Raw genomic sequence first — 25024 nt, forward strand, 5'->3', positions numbered from 1 at the left:
TCACTGTGTTTTATTTTGTATTTTCCCACCCTTCTGCATGTCTTTCAGTGCAACTTCAGGCTCCTCCAGAGAGGACTCTGTAGTGAACCACTTGCAGTTTGATTCTTCCAAGTTATGGATCTTTCCTTCCACAAATGTGGGAAACTTTCTTGTACTCCTTTCTAAAATAGCATAACCACAGGGAACAAGCCTTGTATGTGGGTGTTACCAGATACCCATCTCAGTATCTCCATGAAATAACAACTTCTTGAAACTGTATTTCCAAGTTCACAGAACTTTTATATTCACACCACTGGGATTTTTTTTACCAAGACTGAAAACAATCCAGTAGGTAAGATCTCCAGCTGCAGATGAACTAAAGGAGGGAGTCATCTTGACACCATGGACGCAGAGAGGCTCTATCTGCAGGTTAAGTAGAGTGTTCTGCAGCGTTTCTGACTATAAAAGCATTTGAACTGTTGCAGAGCACACTCACTATATTTTAGTTTTCTTTGTGAATTTGTGTACATGGAGATACTGCTCTGGAGCTGAGGGAGGAGGTGCCAATAAAATATCTTCGAGCAGAACCAAAACTCCAAAGAAAACCTGTTCCTACTATACCTAATTTCAACACAGCACACCAGAGAAATTATACAGCAGGTGTGTACATGACTAACTCATTGTCTTTCCCCTGAACCAGATGGTGTAGTATTTTGTTCAATTTATTTGCAGCTTGCCTGAACTGCCTCTAAAAGTTTTAAAAATTCTGTAATGGTAGAGAAAATTTCCATTAGAGAAAGTACATAGGAAACCTAATGTTTGCCCATGCACATACAGCAGACCGGTTTCTGGAAAAATGTCAAACTCTTTGGGGGAGTAAAGAGAGATAAACTGGGAAAAAAATTGTGAAGGGAGATTTATTCCTCCCTTTTCCAGAAGGGCAAGACTATTCTATGCTTGAAAAAAACCTTGTTTTTCAGAAAAAATGTAGCAGTTTGTGCTGTATCCACTTAACATTACCTTATGGAAATGAGCCAGTTAAAAGGTTGTAAAGTCTTATCCTTAGGCGAGCTCTCAGGTTAAAACACATGAGATGAGTAAGAGATGAGAAAAAAACTCACCGACTCCTGCTGAGTTTCCAGACAGCTTGAAACAGATAGTTGCAATTTAAAAAAAGGAAGAGATTCAGCAGCTCTGATAAAATAACAAGCTAGAAATTTAATTAAAAATAAGCGTTGAGGTTTTTACTGGATGATGTGGCCATCTATGTATTCGCATCATACATTAAGATGCCACATCCTTTTTTGCAGATAACCAGGCACAACACTTAACTCTGCCAGTCTCAATTAACCCTTTTGCTCCTTGCAAACACGTTTTACCTTATAGTCACAGCTGAGAGAAATCAAGTTCCACTAAAGCTATGGTAATTTAAAGAAATATTAACAGACACTGAACAAATTTGAACAAATCCAAACAGAGACCTCCTTGGAAAAGCAATTGTTTAGCCACTCCCCACCCAGGATGAATATATCCTCACATGCAGGACACAGAAAGACGCAAATATCTGCACCAGTTTAGTGTGCTGGTTTGCATTTGCTGGTTTTTTAAATCAAAAGACTGAAATCATAATTCTAGTTAAGAGAAGAGTGTGATGTGTCTGCTAATTGCCTTGCTCCCCAACAGGAGCAAAAACTCTATCCATAATAGAAAGTCAAGTCCTTTGCTGCTATGAAAGGCATTAGAAGCACTTCCACAGCTGGGTCACTTAGCCCCACCTGTACCATTACTGCATCCCTTGGATGTCAGGTGGTTATTAGAGTTTCTTCCACTCCTACACTTCCTGAGGAATAGAGTCCACATGCTGACGTTAGGACACTGAGCCTTCCTTCTTAAGTTCACTACTAAGGCAAAAACAATTACTGACAATTTTTAAGAGCGACATCAGCATCAGGTTTAAAATGGGCACTGCTGGATGAAAAAAAAAGTAATTCTAAAATAAAGTCTAGGTCTGTAACACAATTAGCAAATTGTTTACATATATTGTGCCATTGTAACTTTTTCTTCATGGTGGACAACCAAGTTTCCAAACTGCCTATCACAAAAGTGAACCAATTACTGCTGAAAAGTGCTTTCCAATCTAAATGATTCTATTCCGTGAAAGAACCTTCCTTTCACTATTGTTCCTTTTAGCCATGGAAATACAAATACTGCCTTTGTTAAGATCTGTGCTAAGAAAGACTTAAGCATTTTGATCTGATTCCACGTAACACTAACAGAGATGCCAACAAGGAACAACACTATTTAAAATTATTCCATCTATGTAATTTCTTCTTTTAAAGAACAAGGTTACATATCAAGACTTGTTTTGATCCATTAAATCACATTTAGTTTAAATCAGCAACTACAAATTGCAATTTGTAACAATCCAAACAAAAACTGGAAAAAAAAGTTGAATTGCTATGGAAAAAATGGTTTTGTCCTCCTGTACACCTCAGATAAAATATCTGTTATAAAATGGAAGTTGTTATTACTGTATGTACTTCACCATTTGAAGTAAGATGGGAAAGTGAATGACTAACCTGGTCCAGAAAATAGGTTAAATAGTTCAAATCCACTAAAAAGTGTATTTTTTAACTGCATACACACTGACAATGTCTACCTGCTACACATCTATATGCAATCCTGATTCACTGAATTCCTCCAGCATGCAAGTGAGCCTAATAAAATCAACTATTAACATACTAAAGTGGATTGCTGAATCAGAGTCTCCATTATACAGTACAGTACTCACAGTGACTTATTCTGGGTAAGAGCATGTTGGCATCCTAATACTCTCTCTTTGTTCTTGTTCTCTTCCCACAAACATCACAAAAGTAAAATTTATACAGTATATGGCATAGCTAAACCTTTAATGCAGAAAAGTGCTGGCTTTTACAGGAGTCCCCCAACTTACCTGTGGCTTGGCAGAAGAGGTGGAAGGGTCCGCGGACACTAACATGCTGTGCCTGGTCACTTAGGAAAGGTGGCAACAACATGACCTTTACGGGGTCTGTGCTAGACCAAACATCAGGCTGGGTACTGGTGGGTGAAGGAGGTGAATCACTTCCCACACAGGACAAAAAGGAGGTACCAGTAGGAGGGAAAGGTATAGGAGATGAGGCTGTGTGACAGAAGAGGACAGAAAAGAAAGTAAGAGGGTACTAAGGAAAGAAGTTGCGAGAAATACATCACACAATGAAGAAATAATGCAAAAAGACAAGTGAGTTTCAGAAAAGTAGTAAGACGAAGTGTCCCATGGCCTCTAGAGAAGAGCACTTTCCTCCTTCACCCATGCTGTTTTTCTCCCATGCTTCCCATCCCCCCAGGCTGGGTTATAACCCATTCAATTGAAGCTGAGAGGCTGCTTCAAATTAATTACAAAGTTTTTACATTCCCCTCAAAGGAAATTACAAGGAACATTGGTGCTTGCCAAAGGGAAAGCACTGCCATTGTGTCATGTTTCAGAAAAGCCAAGATGTAATACAATTTATTTTAATATTTATTCTGTTATATGTACATAATTAAAAATAGAAAAATAAAACCAAACTGAATCTTATAAAATATAAACTGTTCACACTAAGATGGTCTAAATTATGTTTGCATGAAGGTTCGACACAGAAAAGCAGCCCAGGCATACTGCTATTTACTGTTAAAATGTATTCTACTTCTAGCAATATTTACAGAAAGAAGCAGTGAGAGGAACAACTCTTCAGGACTGTACTGCACACATAAAATGCTTTTACAGACAAACAGTGCTGCTGTGAACCAGGCTGAGAACAAACGCACACTTTCACGTTAGCAGGCATGATTCACATAAACAGTTCAAAGGACTGATTGTTTAAGCAGCTCCAGTTTCAGTCTCCAGTTGCATAGGAGAGTGAAGGTATCATCCAGAAAGGGTCATGCTGCAAGTAATTGTCACAAAAAGAAGCTGAGTTATTTCTGAATCTGAAAAGAAGAAAAAATCAGCAACGTTTTCTCATCAGGCTGTGTCTTAACAGTCCATTCCAGCGAGTCACAAGCTGAATTGTTGGAGTTAATTCTTCTTGATTCCTGTTTTGCTTCCACAATGCAAGAAATCTCTTTCCGTGTCACTGCTAACTGACAGTTGCTTGCCTGTACTGTTCTATAAACTAAAGAAAAAAAATAAATCCAGTTTTGTATAGAAAATAAAATATGACAATGTCCAGCTGGCTGGCTGGTGGGGGGAGGAAAAAAAATAAAAGAAAACCATTTGTTTCCTCCTTCCCCATTCCCCACTTACTCCATGTTTTGTACTGATATTGTTGTACCTACGTTTCTAGAAAGCAGCAAAGAAAAGAGCGTTTAAACAAGATTATCCCTGAGTCTTACACAAATCAAGGCAATGCTATCCCCATTATACCTTAAAATCTAAGATACTTATAGAGCAGTTAAAAAAATTAACTTTAACCAACTAAAGAGATCTAGTGTGCCAAAACACAAAACATAAAACTAAAAACAATCACTACAAGCAAAGAAAAAAAAAATGTCCCAATCTGGACAAAAGTCTGTAATTTACCAATCTGATAAACTAAACTCAATTTCCAATTTGGAATTAAAATGAAACTACGTCTTATTTTAATGGCAACTAAAAATATGTGAAGACTGAAGTACTTTTTAAACCCAACTGAATTATAAAGTTACTTTTACTCTATTGAAGAATATGGCCAAAGAACAAGCAAGTACCTTCACTAGAGCAAAGTGCTCAGTGGGGGAGAAAATTGGGAATAAACAAGTGGAGATATGAAACTGGCCATTTGAAAAAAACCCCAGAAAAAAAGACAGTACAACACAAGATGCCATGGTCTCCAGACAAGTACACTTCTCTAATCTGTTGAGATCTGAACAAAAATTGGCTTGCTGTACATGTAAGCCCTGCTATGGCTTAGCTGTCACACCCACGCTCTCCGTGCTCAAATAGCCAGCCGCAGGACCACAGCTCACTTCTGCCGCTGAGAGGGGCAGCGGGGCCCTTCAGTCCCCCTCCACGTCCGAGTCGGCGTACTTGAGCTCGCACTTGACGTCGAAGGGCTTGTCCTTGGCCTCACGGGATGCCTGGGAATCCCCAGCCTGCAGCTGGCTGTTCCCGCAGTCGGGCTCCGTCTCGTAGCCGGTGTCGTGCGCAGGCTTGGGCTGCTCCCCGCTCTGGTGGCTGACGCTGCCCTGCTCCACCAGAGTCTCTTTCACACTTTGCTCACAATCAGAAAAATCTGACTTTGTTTTCTTCTTACCAAGCAGCATCACAGAGCGAAATTTCAAGCACTGCCCTGGCAAGTAGCCTTTGTAACAGTTGTAGGAGAGCAGGCACAGAAAGAGAATGAAAAAGAAGAGGAAGAGAAACATCAACAAGAAGTTATCATTTGATTTGAGGAACATTGTCTTTTCCGGGACTGCATCAGGAATTGAATTGAAGAGCTCTGTGTTGGAGGCTACACTTGTTAGGACAGGACCAATGGGCTTTGTTAAAATCCTTGCTGTCGTTACTGGTACCATGTGAGTGGTCGAGATGTGAGCAGTGGACCCCTCAGTTGATACAGCTGATACTTTTGGCACATCACTATTACCTTCTGTTGGTGCGGCTGTCGCGGTGGGGCCCACTGTGGTATGCTGCATTTTTTTCAGTTCCAAAACATGCTTAGCCAGCACTTGAGAAAATTTTTTATTTTTGACTTTTTCTTCTGACAAACATTGGTAAACACCACTGTCTCCTTCTGATAAATTGAAGATGAGCAGTGCCTTCTCCAGCAGACGGTACTTGGGACTCTCCACTCTCAGCACATCATCTTTGAACTTCCAAACTACCTGTGCCAGATTGGACTTTTGAGAACACTTGAGTTCTGCTGTGCTCCCATGCTTGAATGTATGCTGTAGGGGATTCTCTCTTACTTTATCTGGAACATCAAAATAAATGTGCAGAGTATCAGCAATGATTCCAGTTTGCTCTAATCTGTACAGCTTCACCAGACTGTGTTACAGTTTTACTGGAAGCATGAAGATTATGGCATTCACCTCACAAGACCAGGTGGACAGCATGCAAGAACCTCAGTGGAATACCAAGCTGCATGTGGAACATCAAGGCAAACTAAGAGATAGGACACCTCAACTCTAAGATGGCCTCCACTTCTAGATAAAGGTGAGACCTCACTTATCCACAACTGAGTGTGCACCTGAGAAGTCACTGTTTCGGAAAGATACTGTACTTGGCCTCACTTTATATCCAATCAGTGCATTTTAAATAAAGCAGCAACTACAAAGTACCCAAGATGAAACTGAACTACTAATTCTCACCTAAAAAAATGGATATTTGCACTTATAGCACACACACAGCTTATGGCACCCCATAAGTTAACAAAAAAAATATCAAGCAAAGCTCTCATGGCAGTCCACACTTTGCTTGGATTAGAAATAAAAATCAAGTACATCTAACTCTTAAGAGCTTTTTTTTACTGCAGCTAAAATCTCCTGTAACTCTACTACATTTTATGATCTCCTTGATCTGGTGGCAGCAGCACACATGATAAAGAAAGGACCTGTGGTTACTTGTTTTAAAGCACTATGGAAGGTACTTCAGCTGCTCTATATCATGTTCTGAGTTCCCCCTCCCTTCTCACCATAAAACCAGCTCTTTTTTTCAGAATAATTTAATCTGACCTAGCAGCAATAACCAAGCACTTGTCAAAGCTCACAGGAGAATGTCAAATGCTGCATCAAAGAGATAGAGGCCTCTGCAATAGAAGTACTTCTGGTATTGCTTTCATTCACAAGTCACTGTTGAGGTGCCCCCATTCATTTCAGGGGGTTGTGCACTGCACACTGAAATGCATACAAACACAGACAGTTTTTAAGACAACATGCAGGTTGTACAGATCCTCAAATATTCAAAGCAGAATCCCATACCTATTAAAATGTAAATGAATATCCAGATAATCACAAAAGCAAAGCTGAAATAAATAAAACTCTTTCACCACTCCACCTAGACATATGAAGGCACTCTTCAAAGACTTACTCACCAGAACAGGAAGATGCATCTCCACCTATGTTTTGAATCCAGTTCCTGTAAAAAGAAGACAAGCATTACAACTTCAAATCTTTTTTCCTAAAATCTGCCTATGCCTCTGTACTAGTAAGAGTCATCTAAACAGCACCAGCAGACACAAATGAATAGGGAAAAACTCTGTATTTGAAAACATTAATTTTTTTAAAATTACAATTATCAGTAACCAACAAGACTGATTAAATATTGATTATAACTGTAAGGTAATCAAGACACTATTACCTTTCCATTTCACCTTCCTTAAAAATATCAATGCAGGAGGCTTCAAGAGGCTTCCAAGCACAATAAGGATCCCTTGCTAAAACACAGTCAACACAAGTGGTGTACTTGTCACAGAATGCCACTGGAGACTGCACCACACCAGAATTTGAACCAGCAAAGAGGTATCTTCTGCCCTAAAGAAAACACAACAACAACAAAAAAAAATCACAGCAAATCACTTTCTCAAACCCAAACAACCAATTCATGGAACAATATGAATGTTACTAAAGAGCTGTATATATACAGTCTTTTTTGTAAAAGCAGTGCCTCAGGAGAGTAAGCATTTGATTAGCTCTTATTTCTAGAAAGTTATCTTGGAAATAGTGCAGCAACGCTGAAAGTGTAAAAAGACAACAAAAACCTGGAACAGGTATGTGGAAAGTAACCATGTCTAACTATGACTTTATTCTTTTTCCAGAAATGTGAATGCAGTAATCCTTCTCTGAGGCAAGGCAAGGCTGCGCTGGTGACAAGGCTGCAGCTGGCACACACACGACTGAGTAGGCAAGACTGAGTAGGCTGGAGAGCTGCTCCTTTAACCCAAACCAGCCCTTGCCTTCAGCTCTTCAGCCAGTCTGCCTCTGCAGCCACATCAGCATCATCCTTACGAGAGTCAAATGCTTCTTAAGAAGAACACTGGCAGTATTCAAAGGAAACAGCACTGGCAAGACACCTAGAAGAAGGGGAAAATAATCACAATGGCTGTTGAACCATTGCTGCTGGTGATCCCAAAGCAGTCTGACTCTGAGCACAGCTGGAAAAGGCCACACTCATCCTTATTATAAGGCAGGCAGCTGCCATATTTCACTCATTTGCTTCTAGAGCTTGGGGAAAATGATGGCTAACTTTACTTATTATCAGGTAAAGCCTCAAGAAAGGGGCCTGGGCTTCAACCCCAATCTATCATGACTGACCCACTACTCCTGAAAGGCTCTGCATAGAAAGCTGAATGGCACCTCAGTGGGCTGACTTCATCCTGAGCAGAATACTGAGCAGGTTTATCAGCACCCTACTGCAGTTGTCAGGCAAATGAGCTGGATACAAGCATGGAATTGCTTTTCCTGTACTGCAGTTGTACAGATCTCAGTGTACAGAAATGTACTCAGTCATGTCTGCAGTGAGACATACTAGACTCCAGCAGGATGAGTATGGTCACAAAGTGATGAGCAGATATCCAAGGAAAGATTTAAAGCACAGACACATTCTTCAAAAACGTCATGTTCAGGTGCAGACATTTGGTTTTGACATCATGAACAGCCTTAAGAGAAGAACTGACAGAGCACCTTAAGGCTGCATGTAGGTTTTGGGGCTCACTCATGCTCCGCTTCTTCAACTAAGAATGTAAGGAAGATCAGCCACAAGAATTCCCAACAGGTCAGTCTCTATAATGCAACGATCGTAAGTAAGTCTCTTAGAGGAAGCTGCAAGTCCAAGCATAGATTAGTTTGAATCCTTCTTGCATATAAAGTGTGCAAACAGCTTTCAGAGAAACTCTTGACATTGGAAAATGTAAGGTAAAACATAATCAGAAAAGAATCTGCTGGCACTGCTGTAAGGTACAGTTTGAACAACAGTCAAACAAACGTTCAAGTGGATTTTCCATCCTGAAATTTAACACAGATTAGTGTTGGACTATGCTGCAGTGCTCACAGAAGGAAGTTTACAGTGATGGAGACACATAAGTCCGCTGAAAGACTTCCACAGTGCACCAAGCACTGCTCATCTCTCTAGTGCTCTGCTGGATAACACCGCAACAGTGCAACACTGTGCACGGGTTGTAGTGTCTTGGCATGTTTCCCAACTCATTCATACAAGAGTTCAGAGAACATGCAGTGAGCTGAGCAAACTATTTAAAAAAGAATCCAGACACTCCTTCCAGTCAAGCAGAAGTTAAGATGGGCTAGTGTAAGCTCATTTGACTTCCCACCACCCTCCACACAATATGGTAAGAATCTAGAGACTACTGAAAAATGCACTCAGAAAAGACTCTGACTCCAGAGGGGTCCAAAGCCCACCATCAGTGTAATTATTACCCTTCTGTGGTAGTCTACTACTATGGGATGCCATGACATGTCACACAATACCAGCTCTGTGATGGACTCCAGTAGCTACTGACTGTGGTGACAGAAACTTGTGTTTTCAGGCTGGGAAGCAGCAGGAATCCCTGCTTGGGTGGTACTGTGACTGTGGGTGGTACTATGACCAGAGTCAGTTACCATGACTCTGGCAGCTGACCCAACCTCCTACTCCCTATCAATGAAAAGGACCTCTGGTTTTGTGGGAATGTACTGGGCAGCATTACTTCAATGAGTATGTGGCACCTGGACACAGAGGGAATAAGTTCAATGTCATTACTTCTACAGCAGCCTTCCAAGTGGATGCTGAAATTGCTAAATGATGTGTATTTGGTATCAGGCTTAATGCCCATCTCCTTCTTCGCACTCCCCTGAAACAGGCAAATCATAATAAGCCAGCGTAGGAATAATCCCATAATTAGAAGAATGGGTATTAGCATATATATTAGAAGAGCTATCTATCATTATCTTCTATGACAGAGCAAATTCCAAAACTTCCTGTCAAAGCAAGAAATTTGAAACTTTTTTTTTTTGCAGATTAAGCAAATACTTTGTGTGCGTGTGTATGTGTGTATGTATGTGTATACATATACACACACAGAACACATATCTGCACAGATATACAAATGAGTTGTCAGTGTGATGCATAATGCAAAAATAATACAAACATGTTTATGGAAAACTAAGCACTGGCATTTTTAATCCTGATTTTCGTTTGTCTAGCAAAAACATACTCTGTCTTTTCTTTCTATTATAAGCATGAAAGGATAAATAAGCATGCTGGATGAGCTTGTAAAAATTACAGCATAAAGCTCTGTTCCACTGAGCTGATCATGTTGACATGCAAAATTTCATTAAATATCACACAAAAATAAAAGCTGTTTCAAGTTTTCCTAAGTCCTTAAGCTCCAAAGCACTTATGGATCACTAGGTAGCTACCAAATGCTGGTATTACTACTAGCTATTTCAAAAGAGGCATTCATTCTCTATGAAATCCACAAAACCTCACTGATGCCACAAGTGACTTTAGGCATAGACAGATCTATTCATGGATGAGGAGGTCTGAGTAACCAGGGGCAAGAACCTAACTCACGTACCAACTCCACACAGTGACCATCCTCCTATGGTCACAAAAGCACTCTAGGATTAAACCAAGCAAATGATAAACAGTGCAGGACAGCTGCCAGGTTTGGAGCGTGCACCAGCTCTTGTGCCACCCAGCTGGAGCTGCAGCTGGTGCCCCACTGGGCAGACAGGACCTCACCAGAGGTCCTCACCCACAGCTGCAGCAATGTGACTGCTCTCATGACATAACTGGCATGCAGGAAGGAGTCTGCAAGATTTGGGACAGCAGAAATCAATTAACCACACAATTATGAATCTCTAAGCTAAAAGACTGCTCCCTCTTCTTAGATCTATTTCCTCAGAACCACACACCACTCCTCTGCTAACCTCAGCCCTGGGGATTTTTCCTCACAAATCTGAAGTAGCCACAAGGGGTCAGTTTTTTTCCATCACTCCGAACCTGAAATTGGTTTCTTAAAACACCTTACAGTTTCCTGCTTCTGCAGATGGAAACCAAGCGAAGACCTGGATACCTGTGCTCCCCCAGCCATTCCCCTTGAAGGTCTAAATACCTTCAGAAGCTTGCCACCTACCAAACATACTGAAGTGCAGCAGGCAATATGTGATTGCTGCAGCACAGTGAGTTACAAATGCAGCCTTTAGTTCTATACACAGTGATGGTCTCCTTGTCACAAGGTCACAAAATGGTACAAAGAAAGTTTTGTGAAAGAAGAAAAAGAGATTAACGCTGTGATGCTTATACCACTTACTGTTTTGGATGAAAGCAAGAGAGTTTGGACTGGTTCAAAATTTGGAAAAAGTTGTGTTTCTTCAATAATATGCATTCCATTTTCATAGCTGATAGCTTTGTGCAAGGCTCCTTGATCTGAAACAACAGAAGAATATGTTTAAGTAAGATCCTTAAAATGAAAAGGCAGGAAAAATGCCTTCACAATTGCTGTAAGTTGTCTCAATAATCTGCTTGCTGTTCAGCAGAACAACTACATGTCAAAGGCAATCATTAAACTTGCCATCATCAGAACCTCTGAGCAAGAAATAATGTTTTGGTACACAGAATGACCAGTTGGGGATTATATTGTTTGGTTTTGCTGAACTCACTTCTTTTCCTACAATACTTTTTCAAAGCACCTAAGACTGTCCACTTACTTTTGGTATTTTACTTTTTTTAAACACAAATCTCAAGAGCTTCTCTAAGAAAACTAAAGAAAACTGTATAATTTCTTTAAGAAAACTACAGTGCATCACCAAAACCAAGTGTTTTCCAGAACTCACCAGTACCGATGAACATCACATCGTAGATGGTGCCATTGAGTGCTCTGACTCTGTCAACTACGATCTGTGTATACTTTACATCTCGCTTTACTAGCCGAGGTCTGTCTCCCATTGGGGTAACTGAGTCATCCATTAGAGGATGATCTTTAACAAATTGCAATGTTTTGTCTGGTAAATTCAGAGAACTCATGTAGTTTGATGCTCTGGCTTCATTGTTTATACACTAGAAGTGGGGACAGGGGAGGGTGAAAAAGAAAAAAAGACAACCAAGTTCTATCATTTACTTATACAAAATGAAGACAACTAACAGCAATTGCATCTATTTTCTTCTCCACATTATTCTGGCCAGTAACCATATCTGTACACTATACTTATTGTACCAAGGAAGGTCCTCAGGTCTCATAGCACTTGGGCCTCAGGGATGTACTAATCCCTGAGCTTTGGACTACTGTTTGTTTGGGTCCAAAATACATTCTAGAAAAATATTCCTTCTGTGCTCTCATGCACCTTCAGTACTTTTAACCATCACCTCTTTCAGTGCTAGCAACAGTATGACTGTAAGGAACATAAGCAAGTAAAAAATCTGAAAGAGATCCAGCACTAGGAAAGTTTGAGTTCACAGAACAGTGCACTACTTTAGATATACATGCTGATTCTACTGAGACAATGCAACAGTTGGTATAATTCTTTTAATCTGAACTAAGAAATGTATGATGTTGCTAGCGTAAACCGAGTTCTGTTTCACAATGAGAAAGTTATTAACAAAATAATGAAATACAAAACCAGTAAATAATTTAATTCTAAATTAAAAAACTCCAAAACCCCTTCGCAAGACTTTGATGCCCAGATAAAAAGTTCAGAACATATTGCATGAGTGTTTTTCTATGAAGCTTTCAAAAAAAATAACCAGGTGAGGGCAAACAAATGAATCATTAGTAGGTTACTCGTATTCCCTAGTCTGTTCCCTCCTGAGCATTAAAGAAGTCATCAGATCCAAGACTACAGAAACTTACCGCACCAGGTCGAGGATTCGGAATTTCCCCATTGTATCGTACCCACTTTGTATGAGATTGTTCCACTGTAGCACTCTGCATGTATTTCCCTTTTGAGAAAACCTCTTCTACGGTAGAGTGATTGTATGCGCACACTGCTGACAATCCTACATTATTCCTATTAATTCAGGAAGAAATTAGGAAAAAAAACAAAACCCAACAAAACATATGAGTAATTATAATTTTCTTGTAGCTAATTAAGAGTAAATACTTATCCAGAAAAAGGCTATACTACACTTACAGTTGTGGGGTGAAGACTCCATATATCACTGGTTCCTTCAAAGTCGGAGATTTGAGAATAAAAACATCATTGATAACATTGAAAATTAAATTCTTATCAGGGATGGTACAAATCAGTCTGGCCTTGAGAAACGAAGTCCATTTTTTCTGCAAGGTCCTTAATCCTCCTTGGTCCCTCTTATGGTATTAAAAAAATAAAAAGGTGTTTGTGAAGAAAACTAGCAGCATTTTTGCATTTAAGAACCACTGCTATATAGCATGCAATTACTAAGCCCTGGTGTTTTATAATATTTCATCTATAGTACCATCAAAAAATGTTAACACATTCACAAACAAAGCAGTATAAATCCACAAGAAAATTGGTTCAACAGAAATAATGCAAAATTATTTCTATCACACATACAGGGAAGATGAAATATTAGGTCTAATGAAGAACCATACTCCAGCATCACTTGGAAAAACTGAGATGGGCAGTACTCATTAGGAAAAAAGTAAAACAAGCATGTCCTTCAAGAGAAATACCTAATACTGTATTTGTTCTGTGACATCAAAGCTGATTTAAATTCAAATGCTGCAATACGCCTTCAGAGTTGCCCAAAACTGATAATTTCAGTAGAAGAAAACCACCAATCTTATAATCCTTCTAGCAGTTACCACCTTTATTAAGGATTTGCAGGTACCAAGGCTAAAGTTAAGATTTACTGACTAGAAATGTTTTTCAAAATATTTGATAATTCAGCTGTAGCTCTGATACTTCTCTTATAAAAGGGCATACTGAAACAGTATTAATATTTCCATTTAATATTTCCATTCATTATCCAATGGTGTATGCAATATTAAAGGAAATCTGCAAAATTTATTAAAACAATTAAGTATAAGTGCTTACAGATTTGCAATCTGCCACTGACTTCTATTTCAAACAACAGTCTGAAATATGTACTAATATAATAAACGAAGCTCTCATATTCCACAATACTTCCCTTTTAAAGTGTGCACAAGCTGTCAGTGGGCAGTGTGCCACAACAGTAAGCCCCTTCTAAACCTGTCTCCAGCTCCTTGTTTAATGGAAATCTCAAGGGCACTAACTTGTTATTGCTGTTTTGACTTGCTGTTTGAATACAAAACAGTAAAGTCAAAATAAAACTTTCAACTTCATAAAAATGAAACAGCCAGGTAAATTTCCTGTTGGAAAAAAAGGAAATTGATACATTCCACTGAAAAAGTTTTTGTTAAATAAACATTTTCTGCTGAAAACAGTTCCATCAGCAAGACTTTTAACCAGCATTCCTGAGATTGTACTTGAATCAGCTTAACATACTGAGGCTTAAGCACAGCAAGTGTGACAGAATCAGGCTGCTGGTGACCATTTCCCTTCAAGCTCTGGCAGCTGTAGCAATTTCATAGAAGTCCCATCTGCTATACCATAGTCAAGAATTATTTTGCTGTGGACACAGCTACAGCTCTATTTGCATACAGCTACTTCAAAGTCACATCCTATCTGCCCAGCTCCAACCAAAGTCACTTCTTCACAGGGAGCTGTACTTGTTTAAAAACATTAACAATAAAAACTGGAGCAACACTTTTTCTGTTGCTGGGTTTTGTCATGGTTGCTTTGTTTTCTCCCAGAGAAGAGCAGAACCTCCAGATACACTGCAACGTCACAACTGCAAAATTATATCAACTATTATTTATAAAGCAACCAGTAGGCCTCCTCAGTTCTAACAAACTGATTGAAGTTTACTAAACTCAACCACCTCCATTTACCTGGCAGAAGTCAGAATAACGAATGCTTTTTAACATGCACACATAAGAGCCAATGGGATATAGTGAAAGTAAACTGAACTGTCTCCCACCTTGCATACTCTAGCTATTCTTGGAATCATCAATTTTCCAACAAATTCATACTCCACGGACACCTCAGTGAAAAAGAAGTATATCTTGTCGTCTTCTCCATCTGTGCTGTTAGGATCTGCTCTTATCACATCAGCAAAAACAAAGTTGGGCTCTACAGATACGAAGAGAAGAATTTTTGATTACATATGTGACTAACTCGATTCCCTCAAAGACCCGCAAAAGTCGTTTTTCACCCAAACTCCACACTGCATTTACCTCCTCTCTACTCACTGATCTGCTTCTACAGTTTGATGTTCGTAATATGAACAGGATTTCTAAAAAAACACCTGAACCACAAAAAAACCAACCAGAAACAGAAAAAAAAACATGGAACCCCACAAAACCTATTGGAAAGCACTAAGATACATGAGAGATCTCTATGATCTGACAGCTCATTACTTCAGCATTCTTCAGTTCACACTCAGATGTGGTTTTCTAATGGGCATGGAGAGGCAACCCTTCCCTTGGCTGCCTCTCTTCTACTTCAGATATTAGCTGAAGCACTAAAATGAAACTGCCATTACAACATGTATTACAAAACATGTAATTTGGACAGTGGTCATGATTTTGGTCCTTTTTGGCACAAAGCCTCAAACTTCTGAAAATTCACAAAATTCAGTGAATTTTGAAATTCGGGAACTTAAAGTGTCAAGAACCATGATCAGCTCAATTTAAGAACAAATTCAAGACCAAAACCATTCCATCCCTTACCATATCATAATTCAGCTGCATTACTGCAAGGATGAACAAGTAGGTAAGAAATAAACCACTAGTGTCAAGTTGAAACATGTATATTCTGAAGTTGTTTTCATCATCAGTGGTGATAAAAATCCTGAAATTTCAACATACAATCTCTTGATGGCATGCATGAGGGCACACTTACAGTGTATGCCAGGATAACAAAATCCATCTCTTTGAGACATCAGACAATTGCTCCTCACCCAGGCAAGACACTCAAAACTCTGTAGGTGTGATGTTGACAAACAAAAAGTAACTCGTTTGGGCCAGTTTTCATACTCACTTACCATTTAGCCAAGGTATTGCATACTCTGTTCTCAGAGGGCTCTGATGAGAGTGCCGTGAAATAATAGGTTCACTTCCCAAGAAATTGTAAGAAGTCCCAGAATAAAGCTCCTCATCTTCAACACAAAATCACATGTATTAGAACTTATGGACTGGATACCAAAAAAGGTACATAAATATTTTGTGAATCTATGTAAGCTTTAACTTCCCACAAGAAAAGGTAAACAAGGATTTCCTCTGAATTGCCCTAGACATGTCTTTTATGTTTACACTTCTGTTGATCATTCTCAAACTATCACTTTCACATTTGGGTTTATTATTATTACTGGTCTAACATGAGAATTGAAAAAAGTCAACATTGTTTTTGTGGTATTTTGACATTTAATGTGAAAACCTACAGTTTATTTTAAAACATCCAAATTTACTTAAATGCACCAAAAGTCCAGAATTATTTTCCTCTCTTTCTAAACCATCATTCAAACTCTGTTTGTACAGGCCCAATGCAGGGAGCATGTTATTCCTTTTCTCATTTCCTGTTTCAAGTGATATTGAGCTTTTCTTTTAAAATCTTGAGACATGTAGGTAACAGTCACAAATTCTGGCTTCCTCAAATTAAGATTCAGTTTCCATGTAGTAAGTACATTTATAATAAATATCTTGCTTCCCTGTTCTGTAGCATGTCTTCAGGACAGCTAACCATAGTGCTTGTTATCAGTAACAGTAATTGATACTACAAGGGTCTAAGTACATTTAGACTATCCAGACCAAATATGTTTAACATCTAGAAATACAGTTTGAAAACTGGTGTTTTAGAAATTGCTTCCAAACCAACCTAGAGTTTGAAGTTCTCCTTTTAAAAAACATGCTTAGGTTGATTACGTAAGTTTTTAACATCTATACAGATACACAGCATAGACAAAAAATATGGATGCAAGCCACCATTTTGATAACAACAGACTGGAGCATGACAGTGGAAAAGACAGAACATTTTTAAACATAAGAACAAGGAATGTGAAGTCTGAACTTACCAACCATAACAGATGTGTAGCTTTGAGCAGGATCAAATGGACATCTGCCCTTACCATCTTCATTTTTACCTCCAAGTTCAAATGAAATTAAATTCTGTTGAAAACCATAAAACAACTATTAGCACTTTTTCAGCCACTCTACTTGTGCAAAATTAGCTAAAAACTAAATACTAAATAATGGGCTATATCATCAACTTCCAGCATCAAAGGCATTTTGTGTAAAATTATAGAAGGCATATGTGTTTTCAGAAAATTTTATCAAGTCTCAAAGACAGAGAAAAAAAGTGATCCTATCATTTGTGAGGGTGGAAGCAGAAAAAAGCCAAAGATGAAAAGTTAAATCCAGACAGACCCCAAGAAAAAGCACCCAAAAAAGGCAGACAGCAAGAAAGGCAGAGAAGTTAACTGATACATAGAAAGAACTGGCAATTATTCAATTAGCTTGAAAAAAAGTGATGAGTCTTAGAAATCAAGAAAGCTTTCTGAGGTAGATTAAGCAGTTTTTGAGATGATGGTAAATTTGTGACATAGGGCATAATCCAACTAGGCTTTAAAAAGCAATAGATACTTTGGCTGCTACTTTATAAATCCCTTAAAAACCAAGAGATAGGGATCACAAAGCTGAAATATAGCCACAGTACTGGGGAAGTAATCAGTTATATTGTGTAATGAAAGCACTGGAAGCTAAAGACACAAAGAATTACAAGATTTCTCAATTTTCAAATTGCTAAGAGCTGCAGTAAGGAAAATGATACAATAGTCAGTGGAGAGAAAGGGGAGTTTTCTGTGCCAAGACTTTACTCTGAAGGATTCAGGACTACACAACTTTGGCACAGCCACGAGCAGAGACAGGAATGTGAGAAATTTCAGATTCAGTAGTGAGTGGAAGTTGCAAAGGATGTCTTTTCAGTTTCAGTAACTGGTTTTGTGCTAACACAAAATACATGAAGAAGTATAAAAGCTAAGAGAAAGTAAATCTGCAGTTAGACAATGCAGCTGCATCTTCACTGCAACTGTTCTGGGAAAGAAGAGTAACTCATTGTTTACCTAAGCTGCTTTTAAGTCACAGCTGTTGCTGGGTCAAAACATGTACATTTCTTACCAGGTAATCACATGTTGGCTGAAATGCATTAGTTCCACACACATAGAGGAAAGTATCATTCAGCTGTTGCAAGACACGCACGTAATTACGACATTCTGTCTGTAATAGAGGATGAGGAAAGGACTAGTCCCATAAACCATGGCTTCCACATTCCAACATAAACAACATTATCCATCGCCACTACTTATGCCACATCACACTGGCAAGCCTGGGTAACACATGCATGACACTGAGACACCATCTTCCTACAACCGCTAGGAGCTCTAATCCTGCAGCAGCTGGTTTCCTACGGCCAGCAGTATGCAGCTGCCTTTAGTGTCCTAGCAGGACAGCATGGTCAGCAGGGTCCATCCCAAGCTGTTTTATGGAAGGACAAGCTTCAAACACACCTCCAGTCCATGGGAACAACTAGTTAAACATAAAATGAGTTTTAGACTTTGTCATTCCTTGTACATCTAGATGAGACAATGACAGCCAAGGTTGTTTGTTAAATGCAAAACCTCTAAGACCCTTAAATTAGCTACAAAGCTTTGTCGTCTATAGCCACCTTTTTTCTTTCTTTCCAGTCCTTGATACTGTTCAAGGAAGCTCTGTAATATCTTTAGCTCTGAAACAGAACAAGGAGTTTGCCCAAAATCCTTAATAAAGGATACAATAAGAATTCAGAATATTAATGAAGTAAAACAACTCTAAACAACCACTTAGAGAGAGGGAAGAAGCTAGTATCAATAACATCCCTTAATTCTTGCTGGTATACTGCCAGATCTCTCCACTGAAGTGCTGTTCCACAAACTTCTGAAGCAAGGTAAAGCACTGACCGTCCTTATTCCTTTTTATGAGACAAATTAAGTATTTCTGTGACTGTATGAAAGAAAAAAGCAGCAGAAGAAGAGTGTAAAACCAGTTTTCTGCCAGATAAGGCCCTTGAACAGCTGTATGAATGCTTTCTGCTGGCATTATACAGTGTAGTGCTGATGGCTGGGGGAGAGAACTGCCCATTTAAGTGCAAGAAATAGCAGTAGTAGCTTAATTCCTTGACCCTTTTGAAACTATTGCACTGTCCAAAACATCATAGCTACAACATAAATGTGACTAGTAGAAGGTTAGAAGTAAAATGAGGAAAAAGCATGGCTGGCAGTTAGTATGAGCTGCTAAACTGGGAGCAGAACAAAGTAAAAGAAAATAAATTCAGTGTTCTATCAAAGTTCATATTTATCGGGTCTAATATACCCCATCAAAAATTTTTGAGAGGACTTGGGGAGATTCATAAGTCTGCTAAACATATGCTCATGCACAAGAGAAACGTACATCCTATATTCATCATGGCTCTATCAGTATTACTAGTAGCAACCCCAACTGAACCGTGAAACAAAAACAGCATTCTCTGATCCTATCCTGCAGAGGTAGACAAGGAGGAAATACACTTTAAATACCTGTCACACCTCATGTTTGAATAATGTACTGATGGTCATCGGTGGTCAGTCAAGGAAAAGAAGTAGCTAATCAGAGGGAGACAGCCCACTGCCATGCTGATGAACCACAGGAATGCAGGGTAACTATCAGCCCTGGATCCAGCATTTGGGGTTTTAACAGTGACAACTCAACAGGCTGCACATTCAAGGATCAAATCCCTCCAAGTGCAGAGCAGATCTGTTTTTTGTATTCAGAGGACTTGCAGACTTCTACCTTGAAACCTGTGCTAATGGCCGGACCATCAGTCTTGCCCAGCAAATTCTTGCTTTACTGCATCATTAAATGAAGTAATGTTACACAAACAGAAAGGTACATCCACATACAGTCAACTACCTCAAGTAAACGACTCCCCTGGCAGTCATGAGGAGCTGGTGGTTCCCACAAACACCAGGGGACCCTGACCAAGCTGATAGGAGGTGTAGCTGCTCGGGTGCTGTCTGAGCTGAGTGACACCACAAGAGGCACACCCACCAAGCAACACAACACACATAACAGAGTTAGTGAAAAAAATACGCTGGCCTAACAAAAAAAACCTATGCCCGAGCAAAGCACACAAAATTAATCATTCACTCTGTAAAATCAAATGCAGTGAAGGAGTTATTGCAATAACAAAACACAACAATTGCTATCAATTACTTTAGGGAAAGCAATACGGGTTTATCATCTTAATGGAAAACCATTAGCATTAAGCACACATCAGGGTGTGTTCAGATTTTCAAACATTCATATAATATTCAACAATAAAAATAATAAACTACGAAAAAAGAAGACTAAGCATGCTGCAGTTCCTAATGCTCAACTTAATTAAAAAAAATCAGGTGATTGTTTTTAAATTTTAATTTCAAACAGTTGGAGGCTTTCTTCTTTTAATGTCACTCCTTTTTGAAGTAAAATGTGCAACATCTTCCTCAAAGTTCAATAAAAGTACATACCTGTTCTGATTTGCCCTTTACCGCACATTTAGTCCTTTTATCTTCTGTGACCTTCCAGTGTAACTAAGAGAAAAAACACGCAACAAAAAAAGCACATTCAAAGTACCTTAATTCAATGCAAGATCTGAAAATCTTACAGTGACATACACAAGAAAAGGCAATCCTATCTAGAGCAAATGCAAGACATTCTGCAAGTAGCATTCAAAGGTTCAAAGCCATATTTTCCCAGGGAGGTGACATTTTCAAATCCATGTGCCTTAAGCAGAACTAAACTACCATATTCTGGGTTCATAATGATGATTCCCCACAAAAGGCTAATGACCTTTCATTACCATATGCATTAGGGAAATGCAACTGTAACTGGCTTAAATATTTTTTCAATTTGAAGTACTTGTCTGTTTCATTAACACTTGAATAAAATCACTTGGGGGAAAGGAATCAAAGAAAATTAATGCACTAATTTACACTATACTGAGTACAACTTTACAGCTGTTTTATATGCTGGGGAAAGTGCCCACCACCACCCATGAACATGTTCTTCAGATTAAAAATCATATAAGCATCTTCTAAAGCACTCTGAGTGGTAGTCCACGCTGCACGTCTACATGTCAATTTGCACTGCTGACGGAATGAAAAGCAGGAGTCTGGGAAGGACCTGGAAGCAATGTAACATTAGCAGACTTCTGCCTGGGCTAACCTACTTTGAGAAACCAGCACAAACATTTTCTAAGTACTTCTCTGAGCAAGCTGATCAGACCTGTCTGCACCACCACTTGCTGTGCAGATATACCTAGACACAAAACAGGAAACTGCAAGGACAGGGCCATCATTTGCAGTATATCTACAGCCTGCTCCAAGCATGCCTCACCTTTGCCTCTGTTTCAGATGACATTCTGACTCAGATTAACAGAAAATGCCCCACTCCCGATATTAAGAAAATATCTCTAAAATGGCCCACTCCTGATATTAAGAAAATATCTCTAGGAACTAATGCTAAAGATGATACCCCACAGTCTCTCCTGTCCAGCATCCTGCCCCCAAGAAGAAAACACCCAAGGAGATCTCTAATTACTTGTTTATATCCAGCTTCTCCTTTCTTCCTCTCCTTTACCCTGTAAAATCTTCCAGAAATAATACTGGAGTTGACCACACAGAGCAATTTCTCTTTTAGGTACTTATTTGTCTAAAATGCAATGCTACCGATATCAGGAAATTAAGTAAAATTTTTACATGGAGAATAATGTATTAATTAAAAGGCATACCTCATGCTGCTTCTCAGCAATATTCACTGCGTTTAAGGCAAAGATCACTTCTCTGGCCCCTACGTATAGAACATTTTTGTCTTCACTTAACAGCAAGGTTGAATAGTTTGACACTTTTGATTCATTAAAATGTATTAGCTGGACCTCTGTTGAAATGGGAAAAAAAAGTACCTCATGAAGAAACACAATCACTTAGGGTCAAGCTCATGAGTAATTTTTTTCTAAGTAGTCTAACAGCTGTTGGAAAACTTGAAAACAACAAAGGTTATTTCAGACTCATGTAAAAGACAAGGGACCCCTTAGAAGCTTGATTCAGCAAGAACAGCATCTTCCACCAACAACATCAAAACCACTTGTCCCAGCCTTCTCACTCAATTTCAAATGCTCAAGTATTTCCTCTTATGGTGATCCCTGTAACTCACTTCTTCCTTCATTTTTTTTCTACTTGCTTTTTCTAAACTTCCATTTTCCACATCCACTGTCAGATTGTTCCTCACCTTTTCCTTTCCCTATCCCAATCTACTGTGGAAAATCAGGCCAGACACAACCCCTGTAACTACTCTGAACAGATCTTACAAAGTATCCTGCAATTTCAGACAACTCTTCAGAATATTGACATAACAGAAAGAAGACAGAGAAGCATGTAACAAACCAACAAACCAGCTGATTCTGAAGTGAAAACCAGAAATGAAATACACTAAATACACAAAAAACAACAGCATGAGGGGAAAGATCAAGATGAATAGAAGTAAGATAAGAAAAAGGAGATATGAGAGAAAAGGCAGTGGAATGAGGAAGCATGTAGAATGGCTTGAAGAAAGATGACACAAACTGAATAATACAAAAGAGTATTTTTAACTGAATGAACAACTGTAATGTAAAAATAACTGAAAGCTTCTGTGCATGAAAAAACAAGATTAATTAAGCATGGCTTTTTACGATACAGATGAAAACAACGTACTATTACTTCTAATTCTATCATTAGTAATTGCATGTTTTCAATTATAATCAAATTAATTTTAAACTAGATTTTCAAGCATGCAATTTTGCAATCTTTTACTTGGCAGGAGAATTTTCCCAAAATGGATGAACTGGTTCATACAACTCTGCTGAACTAAATTCCTTCTCCTATTCAAAGTAGGTTTTGAACATTTAAATGCAACGATCTTGAGCAGACAGACAGAGAGAGAAATAGCAGGAATGAAAATAAGCCCCATTTATTTTGACTAATTTGTATTTGAGTTGGCAGTACCTTACTATACCATTAAATAGCACCTTGCCAAATTTTAACTACAAGATAGAAGCATGAAGGATGTTAAGCAGGACCTACAAGCCTTATCTAGGCCACCCTTTCTGAAAGGCTGTTATCAGCAACTAACTAAATGCTATACCAATAACCAGAAAAAGCACTTCCTACAGTCATCGTGTAATCTCCTTATTCCTACTACATCCTCAATCTCCATCTATCTTTTCCTACAGAATGTCTGCTCAGAATTTAACATCTATATTTAAGACCGCTTCATTATGCAGTCAATGTATTTGTTTGGGTTTGTTCAGTTATTGCACACTCGGGTAAGTAATCAATAGCTGCTTACTGATGTTAAAGGACCCTAAGACAAAATTCCTTAAAACATCCACGCCACATGAGTAATGGCAGAGGGGAGGAGTGCAAAAAACAATGCATATACTCACAAATAACTACTCTGTAGACTTCACTCTGTTCAGACCCAGGCTAAATTATTAAAGAAAAAGCTAAAGGATCCTTTGATTTCTATTACTTATCTTTGCACTTATATTTCCAAACTCCGTACTATTGTATTGGGAAATTATGAATACCTGCTGCAATTTCAAATTCAAGAAAATCACTGTTCTGTGACAGACTTTCATATCTAGACATCATAAAATGCTGTTAGAAGAAGGCCAAATGCTTATTTTTCCTTTGCCCATTGATTTATTTAATGCTCAGGGTGGCTCAGTGTCAAAATAGATTATTAGCCAGAGAGGTGCATTTTGCTAACGTATTTGTACTCCAGGTAAAAATAATTTGTTTAAAATAAAATACACCTATTGGGGTTTTCTCTTGAATCAAGTTTCAGTTGAATATCCTTCAGCTGAGAAAGCCAAATTTAGAATTCCTCTTCTGTTTCCAAACCAGCTCTGTTTTCAAAGCTTCTTGAAGGAACCAAAATTAATCAACCCAGTGCATGAATGACTTTTGAATATTCTGGTCTTAAGCATTTCATAAGATGAGCAAAATGGCAACACCTGACCAAATTCACAGCAAATTCGCTGAAGGAACCTAAAGGCTCAGTTTCAAATCCCACAGAAACCCTGAGGATGTGGCCATGTCCCATATTACAATACTTAAATTTCTGTTCTTACCTTTGTGTTCCCAAGTGATCCTTGGTACCGGGCCAAATGCTATTGCCACTTCTAGCACCAAACCCCAAACTGCATAAAAAGTACACAGAGCCATCTTCAGTGGCCCTGCTCTTCGGTGCTCAATGGATAACCGCAGCAGGTAGCGTTTCTTTGGCAGATGAAATGGAGACCCCAGGGAGTATTAGAGACTGGGCATTTCAGCCCTTGAGAGGAATGCAACAAGGGAGGCTGGAACAACTGTACAAGTACGTGCTTTTCAGCAGATCACTTCAAGAGAACACAGATTTTCCAGGATGCTGCATACAGAGACTGCCCACACGCTCCACAGGCTGCAGAGCTGCTGAGAAGTGACGGAGTGCATTCTTTTGTTTCGCCAGAGAAATAAATGATACTGTGGAGAGAAGAGGGAAGTAAGAAGTAGAAGAGAAAGCAAACCAAATACTGCCTAAAATACCACTGATCTCACAGTATTTCTACAGCTGTCTCCATATCTTAATTTGGATACAAAATACATTAATTGGCAAAAATCACTATCTTAGAAACAAGACACATGGCAAATGGGCAATAACTGAAAGCAATCATTTCAATCTAGAATTCCAAGTGTAAATACTTTGAATTGTCAATTATGCTTAATGCACAAAACTTGACTCTATTCTTTCAAGAGTGTGACAAAGAAAATCCCCACCTTTTTAACAAACAAAGATAATAAAAATTTGCTATGAGTAAGATCACAGAGAAAAGAACACGAGAAGTGCAGATTTAATAGTAAGTATGGTTACACAATCTGCTGCACCTCCCATAACTTGGGATCTTACAGAAGCATCTTTTTTAGTGAAGTTTCCTATAATGC

At 38.8% G+C, this 25024-nt stretch overlaps 1 protein-coding gene across 9 annotated transcripts in view; it reads right to left on the reverse strand.

Moving 5' to 3' along the window:
- SEMA4D (semaphorin 4D) overlaps nt 1-25024 on the reverse strand; it is a 99592-nt gene that overhangs the window by 13379 nt on the left and 61189 nt on the right. For 7 of the 9 annotated variants that reach the window (XM_083883102.1, XM_083883106.1, XM_083883103.1 and 4 more), the window contains 14 exons: nt 24175-24565; nt 21793-21938; nt 20531-20593; nt 18126-18224; nt 17024-17117; nt 15998-16111; nt 14933-15084; nt 13081-13256; nt 12801-12957; nt 11788-12010; nt 11265-11380; nt 7316-7488; nt 7050-7093; nt 3500-5930 (listed from right to left, as the gene is read on the reverse strand). In XM_083883102.1, the coding sequence (XP_083739228.1) occupies nt 5014-5930; nt 7050-7093; nt 7316-7488; nt 11265-11380; nt 11788-12010; nt 12801-12957; nt 13081-13256; nt 14933-15084; nt 15998-16111; nt 17024-17117; nt 18126-18224; nt 20531-20593; nt 21793-21938; nt 24175-24268 (2568 nt within the window). In that variant the 5' untranslated portion in view covers nt 24269-24565 and the 3' untranslated portion in view covers nt 3500-5013. Of the gene's footprint in view, nt 1-3499; nt 5931-7049; nt 7094-7315; nt 7489-11264; nt 11381-11787; nt 12011-12800; nt 12958-13080; nt 13257-14932; nt 15085-15997; nt 16112-17023; nt 17118-18125; nt 18225-20530; nt 20594-21792; nt 21939-24174; nt 24566-25024 lie in introns of those variants that run through there. The other 2 variants (XM_083883109.1, XM_083883110.1) reach the window with 2 other exon arrangements.

The sequence above is a fragment of the Zosterops lateralis genome (assembly GCF_965231275.1).
Source record: "Zosterops lateralis genome assembly, chromosome: Z".
In the NCBI taxonomy this organism is placed as follows: domain Eukaryota; kingdom Metazoa; phylum Chordata; class Aves; order Passeriformes; family Zosteropidae; genus Zosterops; species Zosterops lateralis.